This window comes from Physeter macrocephalus, chromosome 17, assembly GCF_002837175.3.
Source record: "Physeter macrocephalus isolate SW-GA chromosome 17, ASM283717v5, whole genome shotgun sequence".
NCBI classification, from domain to species: domain Eukaryota; kingdom Metazoa; phylum Chordata; class Mammalia; order Artiodactyla; family Physeteridae; genus Physeter; species Physeter macrocephalus.
In genome coordinates this window covers 10,305,360-10,331,366 of record NC_041230.1, presented here as the reverse complement: position 1 = coordinate 10,331,366, position 26,007 = coordinate 10,305,360, and the positions used below count along the sequence as shown (strand labels likewise).

At 56.1% G+C, this 26,007-nt stretch overlaps 1 protein-coding gene across 17 annotated transcripts in view; it reads left to right on the top strand.

Moving 5' to 3' along the window:
- The window catches only part of LOC102986691 (POU domain, class 2, transcription factor 2), a 114,155-nt gene that overhangs the window by 85,153 nt on the left and 2,995 nt on the right, over positions 1 to 26,007 (top strand). For 6 of the 17 annotated variants that reach the window (XM_055078848.1, XM_055078846.1, XM_028477636.2 and 3 more), the window contains 12 exons: positions 5,911 to 5,976; positions 6,089 to 6,123; positions 6,268 to 6,324; positions 9,417 to 9,533; positions 9,792 to 10,031; positions 20,540 to 20,645; positions 20,735 to 20,826; positions 22,927 to 23,088; positions 23,391 to 23,532; positions 23,623 to 23,771; positions 23,850 to 24,026; positions 25,296 to 25,362. In XM_055078848.1, the coding sequence (XP_054934823.1) occupies positions 5,911 to 5,976; positions 6,089 to 6,123; positions 6,268 to 6,324; positions 9,417 to 9,533; positions 9,792 to 10,031; positions 20,540 to 20,645; positions 20,735 to 20,826; positions 22,927 to 23,088; positions 23,391 to 23,532; positions 23,623 to 23,771; positions 23,850 to 24,026; positions 25,296 to 25,362 (1,410 nt within the window). The remainder of the gene's footprint in view (positions 1 to 5,910; positions 5,977 to 6,088; positions 6,124 to 6,267; positions 6,325 to 9,416; positions 9,534 to 9,791; positions 10,032 to 20,539; positions 20,646 to 20,734; positions 20,827 to 22,926; positions 23,089 to 23,390; positions 23,533 to 23,622; positions 23,772 to 23,849; positions 24,027 to 25,295; positions 25,363 to 26,007) is intronic. The other 11 variants (XM_055078849.1, XM_055078854.1, XM_055078858.1 and 8 more) reach the window with 4 other exon arrangements.

Here is a 26,007-nt window from a genome sequence, read left to right as displayed (position 1 = left end):
ATTGTGTCTGGGCTTGTGTCTTCATCTGCAAACATTCCTGTCTGGGATCTGTGCACACCTGTCCCTGTGTGCGTCTGCATGGTCTCCGTCCGTGTCCGGGGCCCTGCCTGGCTGTGGCTGCAGTGTCTGTGGCAGCTTTTGTCAGCGCAGCTGTAGGGCCACCTCTCTTGTTGTGTCTGCTGCCTGTATCTCCATCCGTCCCTCCTGACACTCAGAAGTGTTCAATCCCTGGAGGCCACCCAGGGACAGCTGCGGGGTATGGGGGTGTGAAATGCGACTTCTGGGGAGGCTGGGCTGGGCCAGTGGGCGAGCAGAGGTTCCCGGCAGTGCAGACCCTGCCCACAGGGGCTCCCAGGCCACAGCCTTGATTGAAGCAGGCTTTGTAGACAGGGGACCCAGGGGACAGGCCAAGCGGGGCCAGGAGGGGTGAGGGGAAGCCTTTGGGCCCTCTATATTTAGCCCCATTTTCGGTAAGTGCTAACGAGAAGCTGGCCCAAGTCTGCTAAAACCGGCTGGGGGAAATGCAGAGGAGAAGTGAAAGTCCGGGGAGGGAGGGGCGAGGAAGGGCGGAGGGGACCCAGCGTCCCAGGCCTGGGGCAGTCGGGCAAGTGAGTGTGAGCCCAGGGCCGTGGCCGCCCCTGGTGGGTCTGACCCAAGGATGGTGGGGCTCCGCATTGCTTTTGCCTGCCTGTTCCTCTAAAAAGTGGCACGCTGCCTGCGATGGGAGAAGGGAGGGGTGACCCTAAGCAACCAACCAAACTTTCCTTGAGAATGAACCAGGCTTTGAGGGGGGCCTTCTGAAGGTGCCAGGGGGCTGTAGCAAATTAGAATCACCTGGAGGGGGGTTTAAAAGTTTCAGACGCCTGGGTCTCCGTCCCAATGAAATCAGAGTGTCGGGGGAGGGATTAGGCATCGGTATTTCTCTAGAGTCAAAAGAGAGAGAGAGATTGAGAGAGAGAGAGAGAGAGAACCCTGCCTGGGCCAAGGCTGAGACAGCCTCCAGGATGAACAGCCTCAGCAGGCCCCTTGCCAGGGTCGCCACGCCCTCGAGAGTCCCCATTAAGACATCACTCAGCGTTGGGTTGTGGTGGAAATGGAGTTCCCTATTCATTGCTGGTGAGGATGATTTGATGAGACCCTTTTCTTGGGTTGGGCTCTGATGGAGGAGAAGGAGAGGGCAGCAAAAGAGGCCTGGGCGAAGGACAGCTCTGACCGTTTTGCTCTTGGCCCAGCTGAGCGCTGCAGGGGTGCGCGGGCTGTGTGGGAGCTGGGAGTAGTGGGAGGCAGGATCGGTGAAAATAAGGGAAATAGAGTGGTGGAAATTTCCCCTCAAACCACTTTTTCCTCTGCAGCCAGTATCCCTGCAGAGGGGATGTTACCTTAAATGTTTAGGTTGGAGCTGCTTGGGGACCGGGGCTGAGGGTCGAAGTGTCAGGTGACAGCAGGGAGAGGAGACTCTTTCATGCTTTCGTTCATTCCAAAGACACAGTCCCAGACTGTGCAGCCTGGGCCCTAAGGAGCCCACAGTCTGGGGCGGGGGTCACTGTCCAGGCTGTCAGTGTGTGTTAGGGGGCAGGGGGAGCCCAGATGAGAGGGGCACTGACCGCCTGGGCAGTCAGGGAGGACCTCCTAGAGGAGGTGATGTGGAGCTGGCGCCTCACAGAGGAGCAGGAGTTTGCTAGTCGAGAAGGACAGTGTTGCCCCAGGTGGGAGAAGAGCAGAGGCGGAGGCCTGGAGGAGGGAGAGCAGGGCCACCCTTGTTCATTCAACCCACACATCCCGTTGGGGACCCCAGATGAGTCAGAGCTGCCCTTGAGGGGTTCCTAGCCTGAAGGAGGAGACATTCTGGGGCCCAGATGGCTACAGCCTTTAGGACAGTGACAGGGGAGATGGAGCCAGGGTGGAGGGAACAGGGGAGAGACCCTCTGCCTGAAGTCATCGGGGGTGGTGACTTCATGGAGGACAGAGCCTGTGCTGGGTCCTGAAGGATGAGTGGGAGGTCGCCAGGCAGATAGAGTGGGGAACAGCGTTCCAGGCAGAAGGACCAGCCCACGCCAAGGCCTCAGGAAACATTTGTTAAATGGCAGACAGACAGCAGGACAGAGGCAGGAACAAGTAAGAGACAGAGCTGCAGGGAAGGACGGACGCTCAACAAACATAACCTGTTCTTCTGAGCTGGGTGATGCTGGGGACCCAGCGATGGGTCAGACCCGGCCTGCCCGCTGGTCTAGTGGGAAAGGACTGGGACACAGGTGACCACAGCCCTGCGGGCTCGGGGCTAGGACGGAGAGAAGGCACGACCAAGGGAGGCTGCATTAGTTTGCTAGGGCTGCCATAACAAAGTACCCCAGACTGGATGGCTTAAACAACACACATTTATTTTCTCAAAATTCTGGAAGCTAGAAGTCCAAGATCAAGGTGTCAGCAGGGTTGGTTTCTTCTGAGGCCTCTCTCCTTGGCTTGAGATGGCCGTCTGCTTCCTGTGTCTTCACCTGGTCTTCCCTTTGGGCATGTCTCTGTCTCAATCTCCTCTTCTTATAAGGACCCCAGTCGTACTGGATCAGAGCCCACCCTAAGGGCCCTAAGGGTCTCATTTTAACTTCATTACCTCTTTAAAGATCCTATCTCCAAAGACAGTCACATTCTGAGGTACTGGGGGTTAGGACTTCAACATAGGAATGTTGGGGGACACAGCTCAGCACATAAGAGAGGCCAAGAATAAGCATGGACTCTCTGGGGTGGAGGTGAGGCCAGAGGCCACCCTGGTCTGTGAGCAGGAGGGGCGTTCGCTAGCTAGATGGGGAGTAAAGAACCTGAAGGTCTGGACTCCCCGTCAAGCAGGGAGATACCTGGCGTGGCTGAAGAGAAAGTTGCATAAGTGGCAAGAGATGGGCAGCAGAGGGTGACAAGGGTCACACCCTAAAGGCCAGGATGAGGAGCCCGGGCTTTTCTTAGGAGACGGGGAGCCGTGGAAGGGTTCAGGGCCAGGCGAGGAGCTCCCGTGGCAATGTGGACACTGGCTGGAGGGAGGGGCCTGGGAGGGGGCTGGGGCACGGCTTTCAGGGATGCTGGGAGGGGGGGATTTAGGGCCACGTTAGGATTTGTGGTTGCCTGGAGCAGGGCCAAGGTCTGGGAGATTTAGAGCCAGGATCAGGCAGGACTCCTGCGTCTGATGCACCAGAGTCAGGAGGGGGCCTCATCCCCTGGCTCCGTTTGTGACCTCCTGTGTCTCTCAGCATCCTTAACCACTTGCTGCCCCCTTCCCAGTGCCTAGAAACAGGGCCTGAGCATCTGGGCACCTGCACCCCAACCCTTATAAGCTTATGCCTTAATAGGACTATATGCTGGCTTATTATTTTTATTGTTATTAGCTTAAAATTTTATTTATTTATTTGGTTGCACCGGGTCTTAGTTGCGGCAGGCAGCTTCCTTAGTTGAGGCTGGCCGGCTCCTTAGTTGCAGCACGTGGGCTCCTTTAGTTGCAGCTCAAGGGCTCCTTAGTTGCGGCTTGCCAACTCCTTAGTTGAAGCACATGGGTTCCTTTAGTTGCAGCTCAAGGGCTCCTTAGTTGTGGCTCGCAGCCTCTTTAATTGTGGTTCGCAGCCTCCTGAGTTGCGGCATGCGTGTGGGATCTAGTACCCCGGCCAGGGATCCAACCCGGGCCCCCTGCATTGGGAACATGGAGTCTTAACCACTGTGCCACCAGGGAAGTCCCAACTCAAAATTTTTTTCTTTTTTTGTGAAAACATACCATACATAAAGTGCTCAGATTTTAAGCATACAGCTTGATGAATTTTTACATATGTGTAGACCCACATAACCACCAAACAGAACATTTCCAACCCCTTGCAGGCTTCCTCACACCCTCTCCCGGTTAGCACCCCCCAAAAGGTGCCCACTAATCTGACCTTAATCATCTGATGTCATCCTGCCTGTTTCTGAGTTTCATATAATTGGAGTCCTCCTGTCTCTCCACTTTTGTGTCTCACGTCTTTACCCCGGCATCATGTTTGCGAGATTCAGTGTGTGTGATGCAGGAGTTGGTTCTTTTCCCTGGCTGTGGAGTATTTCGTTGTATGGATGTACCAGTGTTGTTGACCCATTCCCGTTAATGGGCCCTTGAGCTATTTCCAGTGGGGGGGAGTGGTTATGAAAGCGCTGCTGGGAACACGTGTGCCGGGGGTGGTGGTGGTGGGCAGGACGCTCCTTTCTCTTGGATGGATGCCCGGGAGTGGATGTGCTGGGCCACAGGGAAGGGGCACCGCTCGCCTATCCAGAATTGTGCTTGTATTGATTGACACTCCCACCAGCAGTGTGTGACCTGGCTTTTTAATCAGGAATTTTAAATCCGAGTGGCATTCCGTGTCGAGTAATTGCAAAATTTCTGGACTTTTTTTTTTTTCAGTTGGTGACGCTGTCCCAGCTCTCTCTCTAGCTGGCCTTCTTTAAATATCTTGGATGCAGAGCACACTAGAGTTGGATAGCTCCTTTGATAGGGTGGGGTCTTGGTGGGGATTTGGAGTGATCTGTAGGGGAGACTTTAGGGTCAGGGGTCAGGGTCAGGAGTAAGGTCTGAGGCCGAGTTGGGAGCTGAGGTCAGATGAAGGACTCGGGCCGTCTGGACAGGAGTTGGGAATCAGGGTGGGCAAAGGGGTTTCAGAACGGGTCGGGCAGAAACCCAGATTTGTGCGGGGGTCTAGGACCAGGAAGGGCTGGGTTCAAGCGGGAGTCAGGGTGAGCTTGGGTTGGGGTGACGGTGAGAGATGAGGTGGTGAAAGTCACGACGGGCCCATGAGAGAGAGACCGTAGCGATACCGATCACAAGTGGGGAGCCCTGGAGTCACAAAGACCCAGGTCCGATCAGGGTGCCTCTGCTGCCTCGCTGTGTTCTTGGGGAGGTGCCATGCCCCCTGGGGCCTCAGTTTCCTCCTCTGTAAAATGGGGGTAATATTAGCACCAACTGCCGGCATGAGCTCTGAATCATACTTGGCGCTGTGCTTGGCCCCGGTAACACTCACCTTCCCGTGACCAGCGTCAGAGAGCTGTGAGGACGGGGGTTTGTCTCCACTGCTTTGTGTCCCCTGCTTGCCACTCCCCTCGGCCACCTCCTTTCATTTCCTCTGCCCGCGGAACTATAGGGTGGGATTGCGTCTGTAGGGGCAGGGACCGTAGGTTGGATTGGGGTGTGCGGCTGCAATTCAAGGCTGAAGTCCCAGGTAAGGTCTAAGATTAGGTTTGAGGACGAGGTCGGGGCAGAAGCGGATGGGGTCGGGGTCACAGAGATCAGAGTGGGGCCGCCTGTGTGCTGAGCGCCTGAAGGGCAGGCCGGTGGGAGTGGGGTGGATGGACAGGAAAGTGGTGGGCCGGGGAGGGGGCCAGAGAGCGGCTGAATCACAGCCGGAGATCTGACGACTCGTTCCTTTGGGGATGCTGCAGTCCCCTCACACCTCCCAGGCCCTACTCAGAGTGGAAAACATGCCTCACCGAAACCTGGTGAGGCAGGACGGGCGCCGGGGCGGCAGCCTGAGAGGAAGCCTAAGGCTGACTCGCTGCTCTGGAGCACCACCAGCCTCCCCCCTGGGCGGCCAGAGCCTTGTCAGGACCAGCGGCCAACCTCTTCACTCCCACCCTGCCCCAGGGTCTCACGGGGGGTCGGGGGCCGACCCTCCCTGTGCCACCTCCTGGAGGGGTGAAGGGGATCCCCAGGGCCCGAAGGCCCCTCTCCTGTCCTGCTGGAGGAGAGCAGAGGCTCTCAAAGCAGAGGGCATGTCTCCCGGAAAGAGACACTTGCAAGGCGGCAGGGGGTGTGGGAGTATTTGGGGAGAGGCTGGGGTGGTGCCGGAGGAGGGGCCCCAGAGCTCTTCAGGCTTCTGCACCCTCACCCTACTTGCATCCCTCCTCTGTCCCCAGAAATAAGAATGTCTAAGCCCCTGGAGGCCGAGAAGCAAGGTCTGGACTCCCCGTCAGAGCACACAGGTGAGTGGGGAAGGGAGAAGGGAGGGCAGGGGTCACCACGGGCGGAGGGCAGGTGCGCCGGGGGAGTTTCGGGCGTGCCCCGTGACAACTCACCCTGTCCCTCTCCTTGCAGACACGGAAAGAAATGGACCAGACACTAACCATCAGGTCAGGAGGGAGTGGACGAGCAGGAGGGGTGGGGAGGGGGACGGGGAGAAGGGAGTGGAGGGGAGCTCTGTGGGGGAGGGGCAGGGTGTCAGAAGCTGCTTCACCTCACTGTTGCCATCTCCCACCCCAACTCCCTCTCTGCAGAACCCCCAGAATAAGACCTCCCCGTTCTCTGTGTCCCCGACTGGCCCCAGCACCAAGGTAAGCACCTGTCAGGGCAGCCAGGGCGGGGGCATAGGGGTCCTGCGATGGGCCGGGCTGGGCATTTGGGAGAGGTTCCCAGATGCCTGCCGAGGGCCCAGGGCCTGGTACCTCGGTGACGGGACTCCTCCCGCGGCCCCTTCTCACCCTCGGGCTCCCGCCCCAGGCCTGTGACTCACCAGGGCTCCTTCCCCTTCCCTGGGGGAGTGGGGGTGGCCAGGGAAATCCCCCCCAGAGCCCCAGGGCGATGAACAACAGGAAGCTGAGGGCCCCGCCCCCATCCCAACGTCCCTGACCGAACAGGGGCCGGCCCCGCCCCCCATCCCCCCAAGCACACACTCAGGGGCCAGCGGAGGACTGGGGAGCCCTGGGGAGCCGGGAGGGGAGGGCAGGCCCAGTGAGGATGCTGGAGGAGAGGACGATGGGGAGGCCGGAAGTGGCCATCTAGAGCAAATGCCAGATCCAGATGGGGCCCTGCTCCTGGGCACTGCTGGGCTTCCTGGGGTGTCTGGGGCACAGGTCTCCACCCTCCAGTCTGGCGGGGGCAGCCGGCAGGTCCAGAGGCCTGAAGATGCCGCAGAGGGCAGGGACAGAGGAGGCGGCGCAGGCAGGACTCCTGACCCTGACCAAAGGTGGCAGAAGGACGGGGCGGGGGCACCGGGAACTGCTCTGTGACCACGGGAGAATCACTCCCCCACTCTGGGCTTCTCGGTTCGGTTTCCTCTCGTCTAACATGGGAAATGGGGGTAGGGGGTGGAGAGGGGGATCTCTGAGGTCCCTTCCATGGCTGGTGTGCCTCGATCTGCTTGGTGGGCAGGTGTCTTGTTCTGAGGGCGCTGGACGGGACCCAGGGAGAAGGGCTCTGACTCTGACCGTCTTCCCTCCGATCTCAGGCTGGGCTCTGGCCATAGCCCTTGGAGCCGAGAGCATCCATCACCCCCACCCCCAGCACCAGCCCTCCCTCAGCTGAATCTTTGCAGCCTCTCCTTGCTCCACAGCAGCCCTGCTTCTCCCCTAGGAGACTAGTGGGGCCCAAGGAAGAAAGGGTTCTCGCTCCCCTTCCCCAGCCTGGGCCTGCTTCCCGGGGAAAGCCTGAGGCAGAGAGAGCAGCAGCGGCCTCTGACTCTGGGTCTCCATCCACACCTGGTCTCCGCTCCTGGCCTTTGCTGCCCCACCTCACTGCATCTCTTCTGTGTCAGTCTTTCCCTAATTGCAGTGATTCACGTGCTTCCATCATGATTTCAGACAAATAAATGCACACACCACCGTGTTCAATTATTTACATCACAATTTTGTTAAATTGGCTCAATTAAAAAAAAAAACATTTTATCATGGAAAGTGTGAAGCAGACACAAAAGTAGAAGGAAGACCACGGCGAAAACAAACCTCCAGGTACCTGTCAATCGGCCTCAACAATTATCAACTCATGAGCTGTCTTGCTTTTTCAACAGCTGAAATAAAACGTTTTTTAAAATGGAAATTTCATGAATGGAAAACCAGAATCACTTGCCATGGAAATAAATACAATGATTATTTAAAATGTACCCAGAGACTCTTGCCTACTGTCGGGTATAAGCCTGAGACCGGTTCTCTGTTTGTTAAAAGGGGCGATTAGCCAGGGTTGGAAGGTGTTAGAGACGTCCTAGCACCTAATGGAGACTTAAAAGAGAGAGAAGGAAAGAGCCCTGAGAGGGATAGTGTTCTCACCATGGCACGCAATGTTGGTTTTTTTAAAAAAGTTTTAATTAAACTATGACACACACTTAGATCCTCAGTGTAGAGCTCTGTGGATTTTCACAGACTGGACACCTGTGTCACCAGCACCAGATCAAGAAACAGAACACGACCAGACTTCCAGAAGGCCCTTCATTTCCCCGCCAGGGCAGCCACTGCCCTGACTTCTAGTATCTACTGTTGTTTCACGCTGCATCCTTGTACCCCTTAGACTCTCTGACACTTGTATCCCGTCCCTTGGGGCATGCCGCTCACCCGCTGTTATTTGGCCCTTTCCCAGGCCTCTGTCTGTCTGTCTCAGTCTGTATTGCAAATGCCACGCTCGCTCCTGCCAAGTCACTGTGTTGCCTTACACAAGACGCTTTCCCTCTCTGGATCTCCTTTTGCAAAACACTGTTTGAACACTGGGCTGAAGGATGATCCCTAATGTCCCCTCTGGGCCTGAGAGTGTGTGACTCATCAAGCTACACCTCCCACCCCATGTGTCTTTCACCAGCAGACCTCTCAGGCAAGGCCACCATTGTCTGGTATTTTCAGGTAGGAGAGAAAGAAGGCTGGGACCCCTCTAAGCTGGTCTGTCCTACGTGGTGGATGCGAGATGCATCTGTATCCTCCGCAGAGAGAGGAGGAGGGGCTCAGCGGACTCTGGGGTGGAGGCAGAGAGCTGGCAGCACCTGGGCCACATCTGGCCTGCAGACATTCTTCTGGTCCTGCAGCATTTTTGCTTTGGTTTTTTTGCCGGCAGAAGCAGGGTGGGGCTGGGCAGGCCTCCCCTTCCGGCAGGCGGGCACGCTCTTTTCAGCTCACTCCGTCCACACTTGCCCAAATCACCCATTTGTGCTGTCTGCCTGCTTCCTTAGGCTTTGAATTCATGACCCATATTCTAAGGCGGTGATTTTTATTTCATACCCTAATCCTCTTTCTTCCAGTAAAGTCTTACTCCACTGGACAGATAAGAGGTGCACCTCTGGCTGAAGCAGATGAGGGGTGTGGCACACAGGACCCCCTTCTTTGATGTCCCGGGGCCCCCACTGGCATCCTTTCCCATTTTAAAGATGGGGAACTGACCCCCCAGGAGGGTAAAAGCGCTCTCCAAAGGTGACCCTCTCCTGTCGGGAGTTTGGGTGCAGAGAGTGTGTTAGCCTTTTCTGACTGGTGCGGAAACTGAGGCCAGAAAGGTGGCCCGAGGTCCCCGCGGGCCACTGCAGGCCTGGCCTCCGCACCCCAGTCTTCTCCCTTGACGGCGCGGGGCTGCCGTTGCCACACACGTGCCCTCTCTTTGGTTCACAGGTGGGCATTCTCTCTGGCCTCCACTTAACATTCTGGGGTCCCGGACCCTGCCTCTCTCTCCCCCCCAGATCAAGGCTGAAGACCCCAGCAATGACTCAGCCCCAGCGGCACCCCTGCCCCCACAGCCGGTTCAGCCGCATCTGCCCCAGGCCCAACTCATGTTGACGGGCAGCCAGCTAGCCGGGGTAAGTACTTGGGGTGCACGGGGGCAGGGACAGGCCAGCCCCCTCCCGTCTGTTACAGGACTGGTGGCCTGGGGAGTCCCGCCCGGGCCACGGCCACGGCCACTCTCTCAACGCCTGCCTCTTGCCCTCCTCTGTCCTCCTGGAAGACCTGCCCCCTAACCCGCTTGGCTCAGGCGCTAACCCTGTCTGCTTTCTCTGCTCCCCCCACGCCCCTCCTCCGGCCCCTGCCGCCCCCGCCCCGCCCCGCCCCGCCCACAGCTCACGGCGCTGATGCCAGCTCAGCAGCAGCTCCTCCTGCAGCAAGCGCAGGCCCAGCTCCTGGCCGCCGCGGCCGCCGCCGCCTCCTCTTCCTCCTCCTCCTCCTCCTCCTCCTCCTCCTCGACCTCGCAGCCCCCAGCCTCCTCCGGGGGAGGCGACCTGCCGCCACCACAGCCTGCCAGCCAGCCCCCCGGGACCCCACAGCTCACCCTGTCCCAACCCATCCAGCTCACAGCACAGGTAAGGGCAGCCCCGGGGAGCACACACCCTCCAGCGGAGGCCCCGAGGAAGCCGAGTCGGTGCAGGGGGCTGGCCGGTCCACGCGGACCGTTCTGACCCCCAGCGCTGGGCCAGGCGGTCCCCGGCAACCCCAGGAAGCCTCGGGAGACACTGCCACCCGTCTCTCAGAGGGGTAAGGCGAGGCTCAGGGGGAGGACACCCTCCACGCGATGGGCGTGCCTGACTCTCTGCTTTTTGTGCATCTCGCTGAGGGGTCACAGCCACCTGGGAGGCCGACACATTATCCTCAGTTTACAGCAGAGGAAAGCAGGGGTCACCTCCATGCCCAGGACCTGTGTGGATACAAAAGAAAGGTTGAGAATCAGAATCGGTGCCCCACATCGAGCGCCCTGGCTCATCCAGTGAGACCCTCTTTCAGAAAGGGGCCTGCGTTCTGTGAGTTAGGAAACACTGCATTCTCTCTTCCCATTTTGGAGACTTCTGGTCTACGTGGAATCATGCATGAGTGGCTGTATTAGCTTCCAGGGCTGCCATAACAAAGTATCACAAACTGGGTGGCTTAAAACAACAGAAATGTATCATCTCAGACCAGAAGTCCAAAATCAAGGTGTCAGCAGAGCTGGGGTCTCTCTCGAGGCTCTAGGGGAGAATCCCTCTTTGCCTCTTCTTGCTTCTGGTGGTGCAGGAAATCGTTGGCTTTCTCGTAGATGGATGACTCCAGTCTCTGCCTCTGTCGTCATGTGGCCATCTTTTCTCTGAGTGTGTCTGTCTCTGTGTCCAAATTTCCCCTTCTTATAAGGACACCAGTCATTGGATTAGGGTCCACCCTAATGACCTCCTTTTAACTTGATTACATCTGCAAAGACCTCGTTTCCAAGCAAGGTCATGTTTATAGGCACCAGGGGTTAGAACTCCTACCGTTTTTCTTTCTTTTTTTTAATGGCCACACCACGCGGCATGTGGGATCTTAGCTCCCCGACAAGGGATCGAACCCGTGCCCGCTGCAGTGGAAGCATGGAGTCTTAGCCACTGGACCACCAGGGAAGTCCCCTACCATATCTTTTTAGGGGACACAATTCAACCATGATATTGGCCAACAGACTTCCCGTAAGGATGGTTGGCGGAGCAGAGTAGAAGCTGGGCAGGCCTTCTCTTCCAACAGGCTGCTCTTTCCAGCCCACCCCTTCCTTCCACCCCTGCCCATGTCACCCATTTGTGCTGTTAACCCGGTTTCCATAGAGCGTTTGAGTCTGTGGCCCGTGTTCCAGGGCAGTGAAGGGCCTGGGGAGTCCTACAGCGAGGGATTGGCCTATGCTGTCTACGCCAGGGAGCTGTCCAGCACCCGCGAGGCTGTTCCCTTGACAGCGGTCGGCCTTCGATGGGCCCGTTCCACTGCTGACCAGCGCTCCCATTTGGGGCTGTCCTTAACACTGAGTGCGTCTCTGTCTCCTTAGAGCTTCCTGCCGCCGGGCCTGGCTCTGCAGAAACGCAGAGCAATCTGGCCTTGCTGCTTTGTAGCGACTCTTCCAAACAGATCTTCCCAATGCCTGGCTTGCCACCGTTGCCATAGGTAGTCTGTCGGGTGCTGCCTTTGTACCAGGCACTATGCTAACGTGCCCTCCTTGAATCCACAAATCCTCATCCTGGCCAAGGCGCCGGTGGTGGTGGGGTGGGCAGGCGTGCCGGGGAGGCAAAGTGACTTGCCTGCCCCAGGTCACACAGTGAGCTCAAGTGGCAGAGCCAGCCTGGAAGCCAGGCCTGGGAGTCCAGGGCTCTAACCACGTGATCTGGGGCTGCTGCCTCTAACTGGCACCCCTGCCACCCCGGCCACCAGAGACGCCAGCAGCCGGTGATCTGTTTGCCTCGTAGCACACACGGCTCTTCACTGAGCAAGGTTGAGGCTCAGGGCTCCTCCAATCTTGGTGTTCCTGCTCCTGTTCTCCTTTCTACCTGGAAGTCAGCCCCCTCCCTTTACCTGGAGAACTCCTCTCCATCCTTTAAGCCCCAGCTTGGGAGCCTGCGCCTCCAGGAAGTCTTCCGTGACTTCCCTCCCTCCAGCTGGTTTGATTTCCTGCCTCCTGCCTCCTGCCTCCTCTGGGGGCCCCCAGCCCATTGCCTCTCCTTCTGCCACAGCCCTCATCACCCAGGGCTGTGTCCACATATGCCCTCGGAAATGTCTGTTCGAGGAGCACAGGCTACAGGGAGGGAGGAGGGACGGGGCAGCCTAGCGCAGACCCAGCCAGGCCCTCAGCCCCCGTGAGCAGCAGACACTCCTGTTCATACACCCCCCAGAACCACCTCTTCCCGACTCCCTACGGACACCAGCTGCAGCAGGCCGACCCTATGCCACCTGTAACCTGCCCAGGCCCTGATTCTCAAGGTCCCCTCGAGCCCCTCCTGTCCAGCCCTTTCCTCTCCCTCCTCCTGCCCCAGCTTCCCTCAGCTCTGATCTCCATCTGTCTCCTGCAAGTGCAAAGCTGGGCTGAAGTTGTTTTCTGGCAGTTCTGTCACCCTGTGATCTCACTTCCCCAGTAGACCAATGTTTATCCCGTACAGCCCATGAGCCGGTCACCATACTGCGCCCAGGCCATGGTGGGGACCACCGTCCTTCTGCCTCGCTGCCCGCTGCAGCCACAGCCGGCCTCGGCCTCGGGCTTGACCCTCTCCCCAGCCTGTGTCGCGTGCCTGCTAGTGCAGCTGCCTGTGCCTGCCCAGCTCTGTCCTGCCCTCGTTTCGCAGACACTTCCCGCCTCCTGGGTCAGGCCCTGGTGGGAAGCAGGCATGACTCAGACCCAGCCTTGTCCCCAGGGGGGCTCCCTGTCTTGTAGGGAACAGACACACCAATGAGCCACTGAGAAATGCTTTACCTGAAAAATAATACGAAAGTCAAAAAGCATCCACAACCCTATCACTTTAAAATTATATAAAGTACGAAGGGAAAGTCCCCCTTCTGTCCCTCTAATGCCAACTTCCGAAGGAATGTCTGTCAGTTTGGCAGGAACCTTCCCTGCATTTCCCTAGCCTGTACAGAAGGGACAGTTATAATACAACTTTACCACTGACTTTGGTTTTTTTTTTTTTTTTTTTTGGCTGCACCCCTCGGCTTGTGGGATCTTAGTTCCCTGACCAGGGATTGAACCCGGGCCCTCGGCATTGAAAGCACAGAGTCCTAACCACTGGACCGCCAGGGAAGTCCCTATAATACAGGTTTACAATTTGTGTGTCCAGCACTCAACTCAGCATGATGCTTTCTACCGAGGAACCACTGACTTTGGTTTTTTTTTTTTTTTTTTTGGCTGCACCCCTCGGCTTGTGGGATCTTAGTTCCCTGACCAGGGATTGAACCCGGGCCCTCGGCATTGAAAGCACAGAGTCCTAACCACTGGACCGCCAGGGAAGTCCCTATAATACAGGTTTACAATTTGTGTGTCCAGCACTCAACTCAGCATGATGCTTTCTACCGAGGGGGCCACACAGACGTTTACTGAATCAATGAGGGATGTTTTGCTGCAGTTTTTGAATCGAGGGTAGGGAAGACATCTCTCCAGGGGAATAGTTCAGAATGCCTGGGGTAGGGTAGGCATTGACTGAAAATTGACATTAACTGTTAAAACATCATTTTGTATTTGGAGAGCGGCGGCGGTGGGGGCGGGGAGGAACGTCCCTATTTTTGTAATATGACCACGGCAAATAAAGCTTGAGAAGATCTTTCAGGGGGGTAGGACCTAGTGAAGAAGGGTTTCCCAGAGAAACCTGCTGGATGTGGTGGGGATGCGGGAAAAGAAAGGGGGCTGTGTCTGAGGGAGTCAGGGAAGGCTTCCTGGAGGAGGTGGTATCTGAACTGAGGTGGGGGAACAAGTAGGAGTTTACCAGGTGGATGAGCTGGGGAAAGGGTTCCAGGCGTGGGACTGGTGAAGGCAAAGCGAGAGAGCAGGGCAGACTTGGGGAGGTGAGGGGTGGGAGGCAGCAAAGGATGAGCCAGGAGGGGGTGTCAGTGGGGCCACAGCCACACTCTAGGCAGCTGAAGAGGACACTCTAGGCAGCTGAAGAGGAAAAGGGACTGTTTGGCTCAAATCACAGAAGAGGCCCAGCCTGGAACATCAGGCCTGGCCCCAGGGATCTGTCTCCCTTTTCATTCTGGGTCGGGCATCATGGGTACCAGCACTTCAAGACTTGCAGCCACCCCACCCAGAGAGAAAAAACACACCCAGTGGCCAGGTTTGAGTCGTTGCCCCCAACTCCCGGGAGGGTGGGGTCAGCCCCACCTGGACTGCGAGACCTGAGAGTGGGGGAGGGCAGGTCCCCAAGAGGAGGAGATGGGTCCTGCCGCTGGAGAAGGGGCGGGGGATGCCAGGTCAGCTCAGCCACCCACCTGGCACCACAGGCCCCAGAGTCCAGGAGCTGGACCGGTCTAGAGGCATGCCAGTCACTCCAGGACTCCTGGGTTGGGATCTGCTGTTGCCCATCTGTCCTGGAATTTTAGCATGAGGTAGCATGGAATGTAATGTGCAATTGGCAGGTAGGTGTTTTTTTCTCCCTATTGAATGGTTCTCTCGCTCCACAGTGTTCTGCCTCAGTCGCCAGGACCTCGTGGGCTCCACGTGGCAGGGCCAACCTCTGGGGGACGGGGGTACGTAGCAGATCCGACGCTAGAGACAGGCTACCTCTGTCCACCCCCCACCTCCAACCTTTAGAGCTTCCCCTAGTGGAGGGACTGGAATAATCATAGTCGTTTATTTATTCAACTAATACTTATCGAGCACCTCGTGTATGCCGGGTGCTCATTCATGGCCCCGAGGGGACAGCTGTGAACAAGGCAGAGGTGGCTGCCCTTGAGGACATCATGTTCTAGTGGCGAGACAGTAAACAAGTAAACATATCAGCAAAACAAGACGGTTTTAGCATAAGTGTGATGAAGAAAATGACACAGGGCGCTGTCCTAGACGGAGGAAGCCACTTTTTTTTTTTTCTTTTCCTTGCCACGCTGCACGGCATGCAGGATAGGGGATGGAACCTGTGCCCCCTGCAGTGGAAGTGCAGTGCCTTCACCACTGGACCGCCAGGGAAGTCCCAAGGGAGGAAGCCACTTTTAATGGGGTGGTCAGGAAAAGTTTCACTGAGAAGGTGGCCTTTGAGAACCGAGACCTGAATGAGTCAGGCATGAAGAAGGCAGTGGGAGAGATTAGGAAAGGGCAACAGCAAGTGCAAAGGTCCTGAGGTGGAAACAAGCTTGACTTGTTCAGGGTACAGGGGAAAGTGGAACGGCTGGAACAGAGTGAGCGGGAGACAAATAAGTGGTGAGGTGGGGAGGCAGGCAGGACTGGCTTTTGCAGGGCCTCGTGGGCAAGATCCAGGAGTTTGGAATGTGTGCTGCGTATGATGGGAGGTTGTTGGGGGTTCTAAGCTGGCGAGGGTCCCAACTGACCCTTTACAAAGCTCCCTCCAGCTGCTGTGGGGAGAATGGACTAGAAGTAAAGTAAGGAGTGGGAAGTCCTTGCAGGCATCAAGGGTGGGGGGGGGGTGGCGAGGAGGGTGAAGGTGGGGTCCGGGATGCTATTTTGTGTGGATCCGATAGGTCAAGGGTGACTCCTGGGATTTTGGCTTCAGAGATTGGTGGTGGTGAGGTGGTTTCCTGAGCTGGGGGAGGCAGGGGAGGAACAGGGTGTTTTGGAGGGTGGGGCTGGGGAACCAGGAGTTTCACTTTGGACGTGGTACTGTTCAAAGAGTCTATTAATCACCCAAGTGGGAGACATCAAATAGGCAGATGGATATCTGGGGCTGAAGCTCAGTGGAGGGCCTGGGCGGGAGCTGGAAGTTGTTAGTTTTCAGGAAGAGGATGGACTGGTGGGGCTCCCGCCCTCGAGAGCTCACGGGGTGACATGAGGCGGCTGATGTGAGGGTGCGGTGCTAGCAAATGCTGGTGTTGGAGGAGTAGGTTGTGATTTCCAAAATGCTTTGAGAATAATACTACTCAGGCCTCAAAACAACCCAGTGAAGAGGTAGACATTATTACTCCCATTTTATAGATGACAAAACTGAGCCCTGAGAGAAATGACTCAGTTAAAAAGGACTGCCATTTACAGAGGACCACTTCAGTGAACCAGGGATCAGACTAAACGTTCTACACCTGTTTTCTCATTTAATTCTTTAACAGCTCTATGAGGTAAGGATTATTGAGGATTATTATTAAGGATTATCCTCACCTGAGGAAGTTGAGGCTTAAAGAGGGTAAGGAACTGCCCATGGTCTCACAGTGTGTAAGGGACAGAGTCAGGTGTCTGGCCATCTCCAGAGCCCAGGTGGCTCCAGGACACCGTGCATTGTCACCCTATACAGTAAGGCCCAGAGAGACAGCTGGCTTCCTCTAAGTCACACAGCAAGAAGCAGGCACGGGAATTCCCTGGCAGTCCAGTGGTTAAGACTACGCACTTTCACTGCCAAGGGCCCGGGTTCAATCCCTGGTCGGGGAACTAAGATCCCCAAAGATCCCACAAAACAAAAACAAACAAACAAAAAAGAAAAAAAAAAAAAAAAAAAGCAGGCACGATGGCCAAGACGCAAACCCTCATGGTTCTCAGCTGGAAGGGATCCATGCACACCGAGGTGACCTTCCCACCCAGTGTGGGAACTCCCTCTGCACCATTCTGGGGGTGCAGTTTCACCCGGATGGCCCCCAGGACGGAGCTCACTGCCTCCCTCCCTAGGCGGCCCCTCCCACAATCGATTGCAAGTAACTTACATGGTCCCCAGACCCCACCCCTTCCCCACTCCGGACGTCACTCTAGGCTGTCCACGTCTTCGCAGCATGCAGTGTCCAGAACTGGTCAAAATTTGCCGTATCAGGGACGGCAAGTGAGTGTCGACACCTTCCCGCTGGGGCTGCGGGAGTGGAGCTTGTGAGGCCGGTCATGGGGGAGAGAGGGGAGTCGGCCCTGCGCGCTGGAGTGAGGCGGCGCATCTGCACGGCTCTGGGGCCGCAGCGGCCTCTAGTTCCTGCTCAAGGCTGCCTTCTCCCCACCAGGTGGAACCAAGCCCAGTGGGTGATTACACTGCAGTTCACCCATATGAACCCATACGTGTCATATGAACTGTGTGTCTCAGTCTTTCTGCCCCCAGTCTGTGGCCAAGATCCCACCTGTGGCAAAGCACAGCCAGTCTGCCCCCAAACACCACCAGTCCTAAGGGTTACTTTATTCATTCACTGAAAATTCATGCATTGCCCGTTCCATGCCTGCACTGGGGCAGGGGAGTGAAGAGAATATAGCGATGAGCAAGAATTTGTCTCCGCGCTTCTCGGTTTTAATGGGCTGTGCTAGCTCTCTGTGCTGGTTTTTCTCACGGGTTAGGGACAGAGCAGGTGATCCACTACGGGGCCCTGCGGAGCGCTGGCATCCCTCCGCCTACTCCAATTTCTCCACCCTGTCTCCGTCCTAACGCGCCCCCAAGTGGCTTCAGCTGGCGTGCCGATTCAGCTGGCTCTAGGTTGTGGAGAAATGGCGCCTTCTACTGGCTAACCCCAGTCTTTTTTTTTTTTTTTTTTTTTTGGAAATTCATGCATTGCCCGTTCCATGCCTGCACTGGGGCAGGGGAGTGAAGAGAATATAGCGATGAGCAAGAATTTGTCTCCGCGCTTCTCGGTTTTAATGGGCTGTGCTAGCTCTCTGTGCTGGTTTTTCTCACGGGTTAGGGACAGAGCAGGTGATCCACTACGGGGCCCTGCGGAGCGCTGGCATCCCTCCGCCTACTCCAATTTCTCCACCCTGTCTCCGTCCTAACGCGCCCCCAAGTGGCTTCAGCTGGCGTGCCGATTCAGCTGGCTCTAGGTTGTGGAGAAATGGCGCCTTCTACTGGCTAACCCCACTCTTTTTTTTTTTTTTTTTTTTTTGGCTGCGTTGGGTCTTCGTTGCTGCGCGCGGGCTTTCTCTAGTTGTGGCGAAAGGCGACTAGACTACTCTTTGTTGCGGTGCGCGGGCTTCTCATTAAGGTGGCTTCTTTTGTTGCGGAGCTCGGGCTCTAGGCGCGCGGGCTTCAGTAGTTGCGGCATGCGGGCTCAGTACTTCTGACTTATGGGCTTAGTTGTTCCGTGGCATGTGGGATCTTCCCCGACCAGGGTTCGAACCCGTTCTCCTGCACTGGCAGGCGGAGTCTTATCCACTGCGCCACCAGGGAAGTCCCTAACCCCAGTCTTGAGGCAGCTCACTGTTCACCCAGAATCTTCTCTCTTTCTCTCCTCCTTGAATTCCTTTGGTCAACCAGCGTTTGGGGATCCTCCACCACGCCCAGGCACCTTACTGCGTGAGGGTTACAGTGAGGAATAAGGCAAGCAAATCTGTGCCCTCGTGGAGCTGGCACCTTTTTGAGGAGACAGACAGGAAGCTGATGTTGCTATGAGGGAAGGAAAAGAGCATAACGTAAGAGCAACTAGGGGGAAGAAATCTCCGTGTCAGAGCAGGTGGCCAGAGGAAGCCTCTCTGAGGAAGGGGCATTTGATAAAGGCTTAAATGATGATGAGGGGCCAGTCAGATCAAGGGGGGTGGGAATAGCACGTGCAAAGGCCCTGAGGTGGGGATTTCTTTCTGGGTTCAGTGGCAGGAGGGATACCAGTGTGGCTGGATGAGTTAGGGAGTGGGAGAGTCGTGGGAGGTGAGGAAGGCCAGGTCATGCAGGGCCATGGCAAGGAGCTGGATGTACAATCGATATTACAAATTTGATGAAAAGGGACTTCCCTGGCGGTCCAGTGGTTAGGACTCCACGCTTTCACTGCCAGGGCCCAGGTTCAATCCCTGGTCGGGGAACTGAGATCCTGCAAGCCACCTCACAGCCAGAAAAAAGAAGAAGAAGAAGACAAAATTATAAAACAAAATTAGGTATGGGGTTCTTGGAAGGGTCCACCGTAAATGGCAGGCCTTGAAGCCCAGGCTTCACTCAGTGCCCAGGGTCAACCCAAGTGCGGAAGAGAAATAGCCAGGCTGGCCTTATTGGGTGGGTGGGGAGGGTCTCAAAAGGGAAGGCAGAGTGGATGCAGTTTCAAAGGATATAGCGTAGGATGTCAAACTCCTTAAGCTGTATACTTAGATGATTAGCAGCTAGAGTGAGAAAGCTGAGAGGTCAGGGAGCATCTAGGGACTCTGTCCACTTGCTAAAGCACACGGAGAAAGCGGAGGCCTTTGCAGGTGGACAGGGAACAGCCTGGAACTCTTGCAAGACGAGTGGTTGGAAAAGCAGGGATGCTGGGCATAAGTGACTGCTCAACTGGGCGAGTCGGGGTGGGACCCCTGGGTATTTATTCCTTTATCTGGACAAGGTAAATGTTCAAAATTCGAGAGGTACAGAAGGGTTTATAGCGTTGCCAGTTTCTGGTATCGTTTTTTAAGTATAATCTATGCATACCCAAGCAGGTACCAGGATATAATTTTTTTTTTTAACACAAACAGTAGCACATCATACCCACTGTTTTGCCTCTTGAGCTTTCCATTCAACAGGACATCTTGAAGATGGTTCCATATCAGGACAAAGAGTGTCCTCGATCTTTTTGATGAACACATAATATTCTGTCATGAAGATCTACCCTAATTCATTCACCCATCCCCCGCTGCTACACATTCAGCTTGTTTCCACTCTTTGGCTAAAACACTGCTTGCTACTGGGAGTATCCTTCTAGTGAGGTCATCCTGCGCAAGTGCAAGTATATCCCTAAGATAAATTCCTAGAAGTGGAGCGGCTGATTCAAAGGATATGTGTACTGGTAATTTTGATAGACGCTGCCGGATTACCCTCTCACCAGCGTTATGCAAGAATTTTTGTTTCCCCTCACGCCCCAACATAGTGTGTCATGCACTGTCCTTAGGTAAAAATAGTATCTCAGTGCAGCTGCAGTGCGTCTGTCTCCAAATTTCCCCGTATTATATGGACACTAGCCGTACTGGATTAGGCCCCACCCTAATGACCTCATTTTAACGTGATCATCTGCAAAGACTCTATCTCCAAATGACGTCACACTCTGGGGTTCTAGGGGGTGGTTATGACTCCAACGTATCTTTTTTTTTTGGTGGTGGGTGGAGCGGAACACAATTCTACTCATAAGAGTGCCAGAGAGTTTTCCAAAGTCTCCGTACCAATTTAATCAGCCGCTAGGGGCTGGAGTATTTTAAAGCTAATCCCAGACATGATGTAATTTGCCTTGGGAGTGTTTTAAAAGGAAGGAAGACTTGGTCTGATTTACATTTTTAAACGATCCTATTTGTTCTGTGGGAATATAGGACAAGGCAAATATTTCATCAAGAAAGAAAAGGTAAATAAAGAGCGAGCCCTCCGGTGATGACCCATGTAGGATGCTCCGGCCTCCTGGCTGCCCTTAGCTCAGGGCTGCACCCAGTGACCCATGCTCCATCCCTCTATGCCTTATGCCAGCCTGCCCTGTGGCGCACCCCTCGGGGCTCAGGCGATGCAGAGGGAAGAGCCGGGCCAGGACTCAGGCTGTCGTTCTGTCCACCCCCCCTCCCTGCCAGGACATCCAGCAGCTCCTCCAGCTCCAGCAGCTGGTGCTTGTGCCGGGTCACCACCTCCAGCCACCTGCTCAGTTCCTGCTGCCGCAGGCCCAGCAGAGTCAGCCAGGTAAGGCCCTCACCCCGATGGCCTCCCCAACGCCTCCACAGAACTCTCTCTGTCCCCCTCACCCCCTGCGATCCCTCTTGTCCCCCCAGGCCTGCTACCAACGCCAAATCTATTCCAGCTACCTCAGCAAACCCAGGGAGCTCTTCTGACCTCCCAGCCCCGGGCAGGGCTGCCCACGCAGGTGAGTGGTCCACTGAGTGCGTCAGGCTGTGGCCAAATGGCGTGGAGTGGTGGTGAGTGAGGGTCTCCTCTCCATTTGCGCCCCTCCCCCCCCCCGCCACAGCCACAGGGGCCAAGATAGGAGTCAGGAGCCCTGGGGTCCAGCGCTGCTCTGCTACCAATTTGCTGTGGGACCCCAGGCAAGCCACTTTCCCTGTCTGAGTCAGCTTCCTCCTCCACAGAACGAGGGGTGTCAGCCAGACCAGTGGCTCTTAACCCTTGCAGGCACATGGACTCCTTTGAGAATCTGATGGAATATTTGAATCCGACCCCCACTGCCCCAAAATGCACGTGTGCACAAACACAAAATTTCAGGGGGTTCACAGGCCTTTAGGCCATGAATGCCTCAGATCTCTTCCAGCACTCCAAATGGGGAGTGTTCCCTGAGAGTCTGTTGGGTACTAGTTCGTGTCCCCTTCCCAGACCAGAGACTGCAAACAAGGGCCCACAATCATTTAAAAATTGAGTTAGTTGTCAACAAAATTCCCGGAAAACACCAGATTCCCAGCTTCTTTTGACAAACCAGAAGCTCTGGGAAGGCTGGACCTGCGTACACATGGCATGAGCTCAGGCCCCCTCGTGGAAGGCGTTGAGTTCTTCAGGCTGCCTTGGTGTCCTCCTGCCTGGTCCCCATGGCCTTTCTTGAAGTTTGCTGCCTGGGTTCTAAACTTTTTTTTCTTTTTTCCTGGCCGCGCCTTGGGGCTTGAGGGATCTTAGCTCCCCAACCAGGGATCAAACTCACGCCCCCTGCAGTAGAAGTGTGGAGTCCTAACCCCGGACCACCAGGGAATTCCCACTGGGTCCTAAACTTTAATAATAATTTTTCATGATTATGGATTTTAAAGTTCCCTCCTACCTGTTTTTTAAAACAGCCCTTTAAAAAAATATATGAACTGTTCCAAAAACCCCAAAAAGTTAATAAATTTAATTAATTAATTAATTTTTGGCTGCATTGGGTCTTCACTGCTGTGCGCAAGGCTACTCTTAGTTGCGGTGTGCGGGCTTCTCATTGCGGTGGCTTCTCTTGTTGCGGAGCGTGGGCTCTAGGCGCGCGGGCTTCAGTAGTTGTGACTCACGGGCTTCATTGCTCCGCGGCATGTGGGATCTTCCTGGACCAGGGCTCGAACCCGTGTCCCCTGCATTGGCAGGCGGATTCTTAACCACTGTGCCTCCAGGGAAGTCCGCAAAACCTGTCTTGGCCTAATGTGAGGCAGCGTGTGACTTTTCTTTATCCCTCTTGTGTGGTACTTGTGCTTTGCTGACAGCTGTTCATATGTCCGAATATGGGGTGATGCCTTGACCCTAATGGTGGAGGTTCACATTATCTATGATATATGCCCCATGTAGGCTTTCTAAAATCTGAAAAAATTCTGAATTCCAAAACACATCTGGTCCCAGGGTTTTGTTTAACGGATCAAGGACTTGTGCGTCCAACATCCCTGTACCCACCACCTACTTAGATGTTTTATTTCTAGGGAGATGAAGCATTCCAGAGAGAACTGTTGCTTCCTTGTAAATTCCCCCAGTCACCCTCCTTGTCTGTTTTAAAAAATACTTTTACTTTATTTGCAGCCTACTCACTTTTAACCCGATTCTCCCAACAACCCCATGGGGTAGGTAGAGTAGCCATGATTGTTTCCATTCTGCAGAGGGGGAAACTGAGGCCCAGGGAGATTAAGAAACTTGCCTGAGTTACCCAGCAATTCGGTAGCAGAGCTGATCCCTGATTCCCTGCCTGAGAGGAGGCTAAAACCACTAACCCCTCCCCCCCAGCTTCAGGGAGAGAGTCTTTGGTGAAAGGAGATGGCTGCTCCTTATGAAGTCTGCAGACTGGGAGGAATGTGCAGAGAGTTTCAGGCAGTGAGAGGGCCCTTGTGGGGCAGCAGAGTGTCACCTCGATTGGCAATGAGTGTGGAGGGGCCACCTGGGGGTGGGTGGAGGGGAGTCTGCAGGAAGAGGCTGGACGGCAGGGAGGAAGGGAGGGAGGGGGGACTGCGCAGCCAATGCTGAGCCCCGTCCTGGTCCTCGGTCCTGCATCCCACCCACCTGCCCACCCCACCAGGCCGTGACCCGCCCCACGCTGCCCGACCCGCACCTCTCGCACCCGCAGCCCCCCAAATGCTTGGAGCCACCATCCCATCCCGAGGAGCCCAGTGACCTGGAGGAGCTGGAGCAGTTCGCTCGCACCTTCAAGCAACGCCGCATCAAGCTGGGCTTCACGCAGGTCTGGGGCCACCCGGCAGGACAGGCGGTGGGCGTGGGGTGACAGGGCGGTGTGACCAGCTGGTGGCCGGGGTGTTGGGCCCTAGTCATCTAGTGGGCGGGGTAGAGAGCGTAGCCATATGGTAGGCGGGGTGAGGGGCGTGACCGGCTGGTGGGCAGGGGGAGGGAGCGTAGCTGCCTAGTGGGCGGGGTGAAGGGGGGCATAGTCACCTGGTGGGCGGGGTGGGTGTGGCCAGATGGTGGGCGGGGCTGAGCCCTTTGCAGGGCTCTGAACGCAGCCCCATCCCCGCCCCACTGGCCCAGGGTGACGTGGGTCTGGCCATGGGCAAGCTCTACGGCAACGACTTCAGCCAGACGACCATCTCCCGCTTCGAGGCCCTCAACCTGAGCTTCAAGAACATGTGCAAACTCAAGCCTCTCCTGGAGAAGTGGCTCAATGACGCAGGTGGGACTTGGGCTGGGGGCTCCCGGGCGGGCTGCGGGCGGCGGGCCGGGGGAAGCGCCCTCTTGTGACCCCGTCTCCTCCCGGACACAGAGACTATGTCTGTGGACTCAAGCCTGCCCAGTCCCAACCAGCTGAGCAGTCCCAGCCTGGGTTTCGACGGGCTCCCCGGCCGGAGACGCAAGAAGAGGACCAGCATCGAGACAAACGTCCGCTTCGCCTTAGAGAAGAGTTTTCTAGCGGTGAGGCCCCACCCTCCCGGGCGGCCCTGAGGGCTGGCGGGAGGGTGGGCCCGGGGCTAACGAGCCCTCTGCCCGCAGAACCAGAAGCCTACCTCAGAGGAGATCCTGCTGATCGCAGAGCAGCTGCACATGGAGAAGGAAGTGATCCGCGTCTGGTTCTGCAACCGACGCCAGAAGGAAAAACGCATCAACCCCTGCAGCGCGGCCCCCATGCTGCCCAGCCCGGGCAAGCCAGCCAGCTACAGCCCCCATCTGGTACCAAGAGCCCCTCGAGGGGTGGGGCCACAAAGCTCTGGCACACCCTCTCCCCCTGGCAGGCACCTCGTGTGAAGCACACAACCTACCCGGTTGGCCACAGTTCCTAGAACAGAGGCAGGGAGAGTCACCCTTGGGAACAGGCTGTCACAGGGCTGGGGCACAGTCACACAGAGAAACACCGTTTCCAGGGAACTGTGGTCTTACATGGGGGATACAAGCACCCACCGACACACACTGACGTAGCCAAACACAGAGTTATCACAGGATGTAGCCACACGGGGATGGATACTAGGTAAAGGATACAGGCATCCCCCCTCACACAGGTTCACAACCACACAGACGCCGGCAGGGACATCATTATAGCTCTGGGTGTGCACTCAGGTCCACAGCCTGCTCGAGACCAGACACACTGGGACATCCCTTTATTCCGTCTAGTGTGGAAAGGGTTGTGACACTACAGAGAGGAGCAAGGGGCCCAGAGGAGCCCCCTTCCCCAGTGATGTAAAGGAAGGAGGGATCATCTGAGCTGAGCCATGCGGACAAGAGAGAGTTAGTCAGCCACGTGAAGGGTAGGCAAAGGGATCTATGTGCATGAAGGCCTAGAAGCCAGAGTGCCGAGCCCAACTGGAGTTCCTCCAGTGCGATTTAGTGTGATTGGAGCTGGAATGATTATTTATGAATGAGTGTGGGGTAGGGTGGGGGATGGGCAGGGGCCACACACCAAGTCAAACGCTGAAGGAGCTTGAACTTGAACCGTAGGCAGTGAGGCGCTAAGGATGAGTTTTGAGCCTGGGAGGGACTGGGTCACATTTAGAGTGAGGCTTCTGGGGTTGATGGAGGATGAGACTGGAGGCAGGGAGGCTAAGAAGGAGGCTGGGGGATGGTCCCAGAAAATCAAGCAGTATAACATCTCAACGCTGTGATGCAGAGACACGCCTTATCCTCATAACCCCCCCCACCCCCAGGCTCACAAGCACGTGTGCTTGCGTGCTCTCACATATACACACGCACATACTTCAGACCTGCAACTGGACAGTGTCAGAGGAGAGGCAGGGAATGACTGCCTCCTGTCTGTGCCCCAGGATCACCTAGGGTAAACGTGACGAAAGCTGATGGAAAGCGCTTGGCATGATACAAACAGCCTTGCAGCCAGAGCCTCCTTTCTCCGTCTCGGAGGCAGAGGTGCGGGGGTTGTAACCACAGGGAGCACCGTGGGAGCTGCTGGAAGACGGTGGCCTGACCACGCCTTCTTTCCTCTCTCCCCAGGTCACGCCCCAAGGGGGCGCCGGGACCCTGCCGTTGTCCCAAGCTTCCAGCAGTCTGAGCACAACAGGTCAGAGAGGGCAGAGGATGGTGAGGGGGGACTGGGAGGACACAGTGCAGGCCCGAGCCCAAGGTTCTCAAGCGGTTCAGGGCATCCCTAGGCCTCAAGGCTGAGCCTGGAGGTCGGGGGGCGGGGCAGGGAAGGGGAGAGGGCAGCCTCACCCCTCCCTGCCAGAGCAGCTCAGGCTTCATCTGCTCCATGATTTCATGTGAGAAAAGCACGGGGTCGATAAAGGTGATGTATTTGGGCTCTCTTTCTGGCATTTATGAACTGTGTGAACTCCAGAAGTGACCTTACTTCTCTGAGCCTCAGTTATAAAGTTATTGTGAATGTAACATACATACAGAAGCTATATCCATGAATATATACACAGGAGAGTATGTATGTGTGTGTGTGTGTATGTGTACACACACACACTCATACACACTTTGGTACCCAAAGCCCTCCTTTGCCCCTTCCTGGGGTAGGGCGTGTATAACACCATACGTAAGAATAATATAAAAACAAACGCCATATTTCCCCTCCCCAGGTCAAGAAATAATAAGTGGAAGTTGATGGGCTTCCCTGGTGGCGCAGTGGTTGAGAGTCCGCCTGCTGATGCAGGGGACGCGGGTTCGTGCCCCGGTCCGGGAGGATCCCACAGGCCGCGGAGCG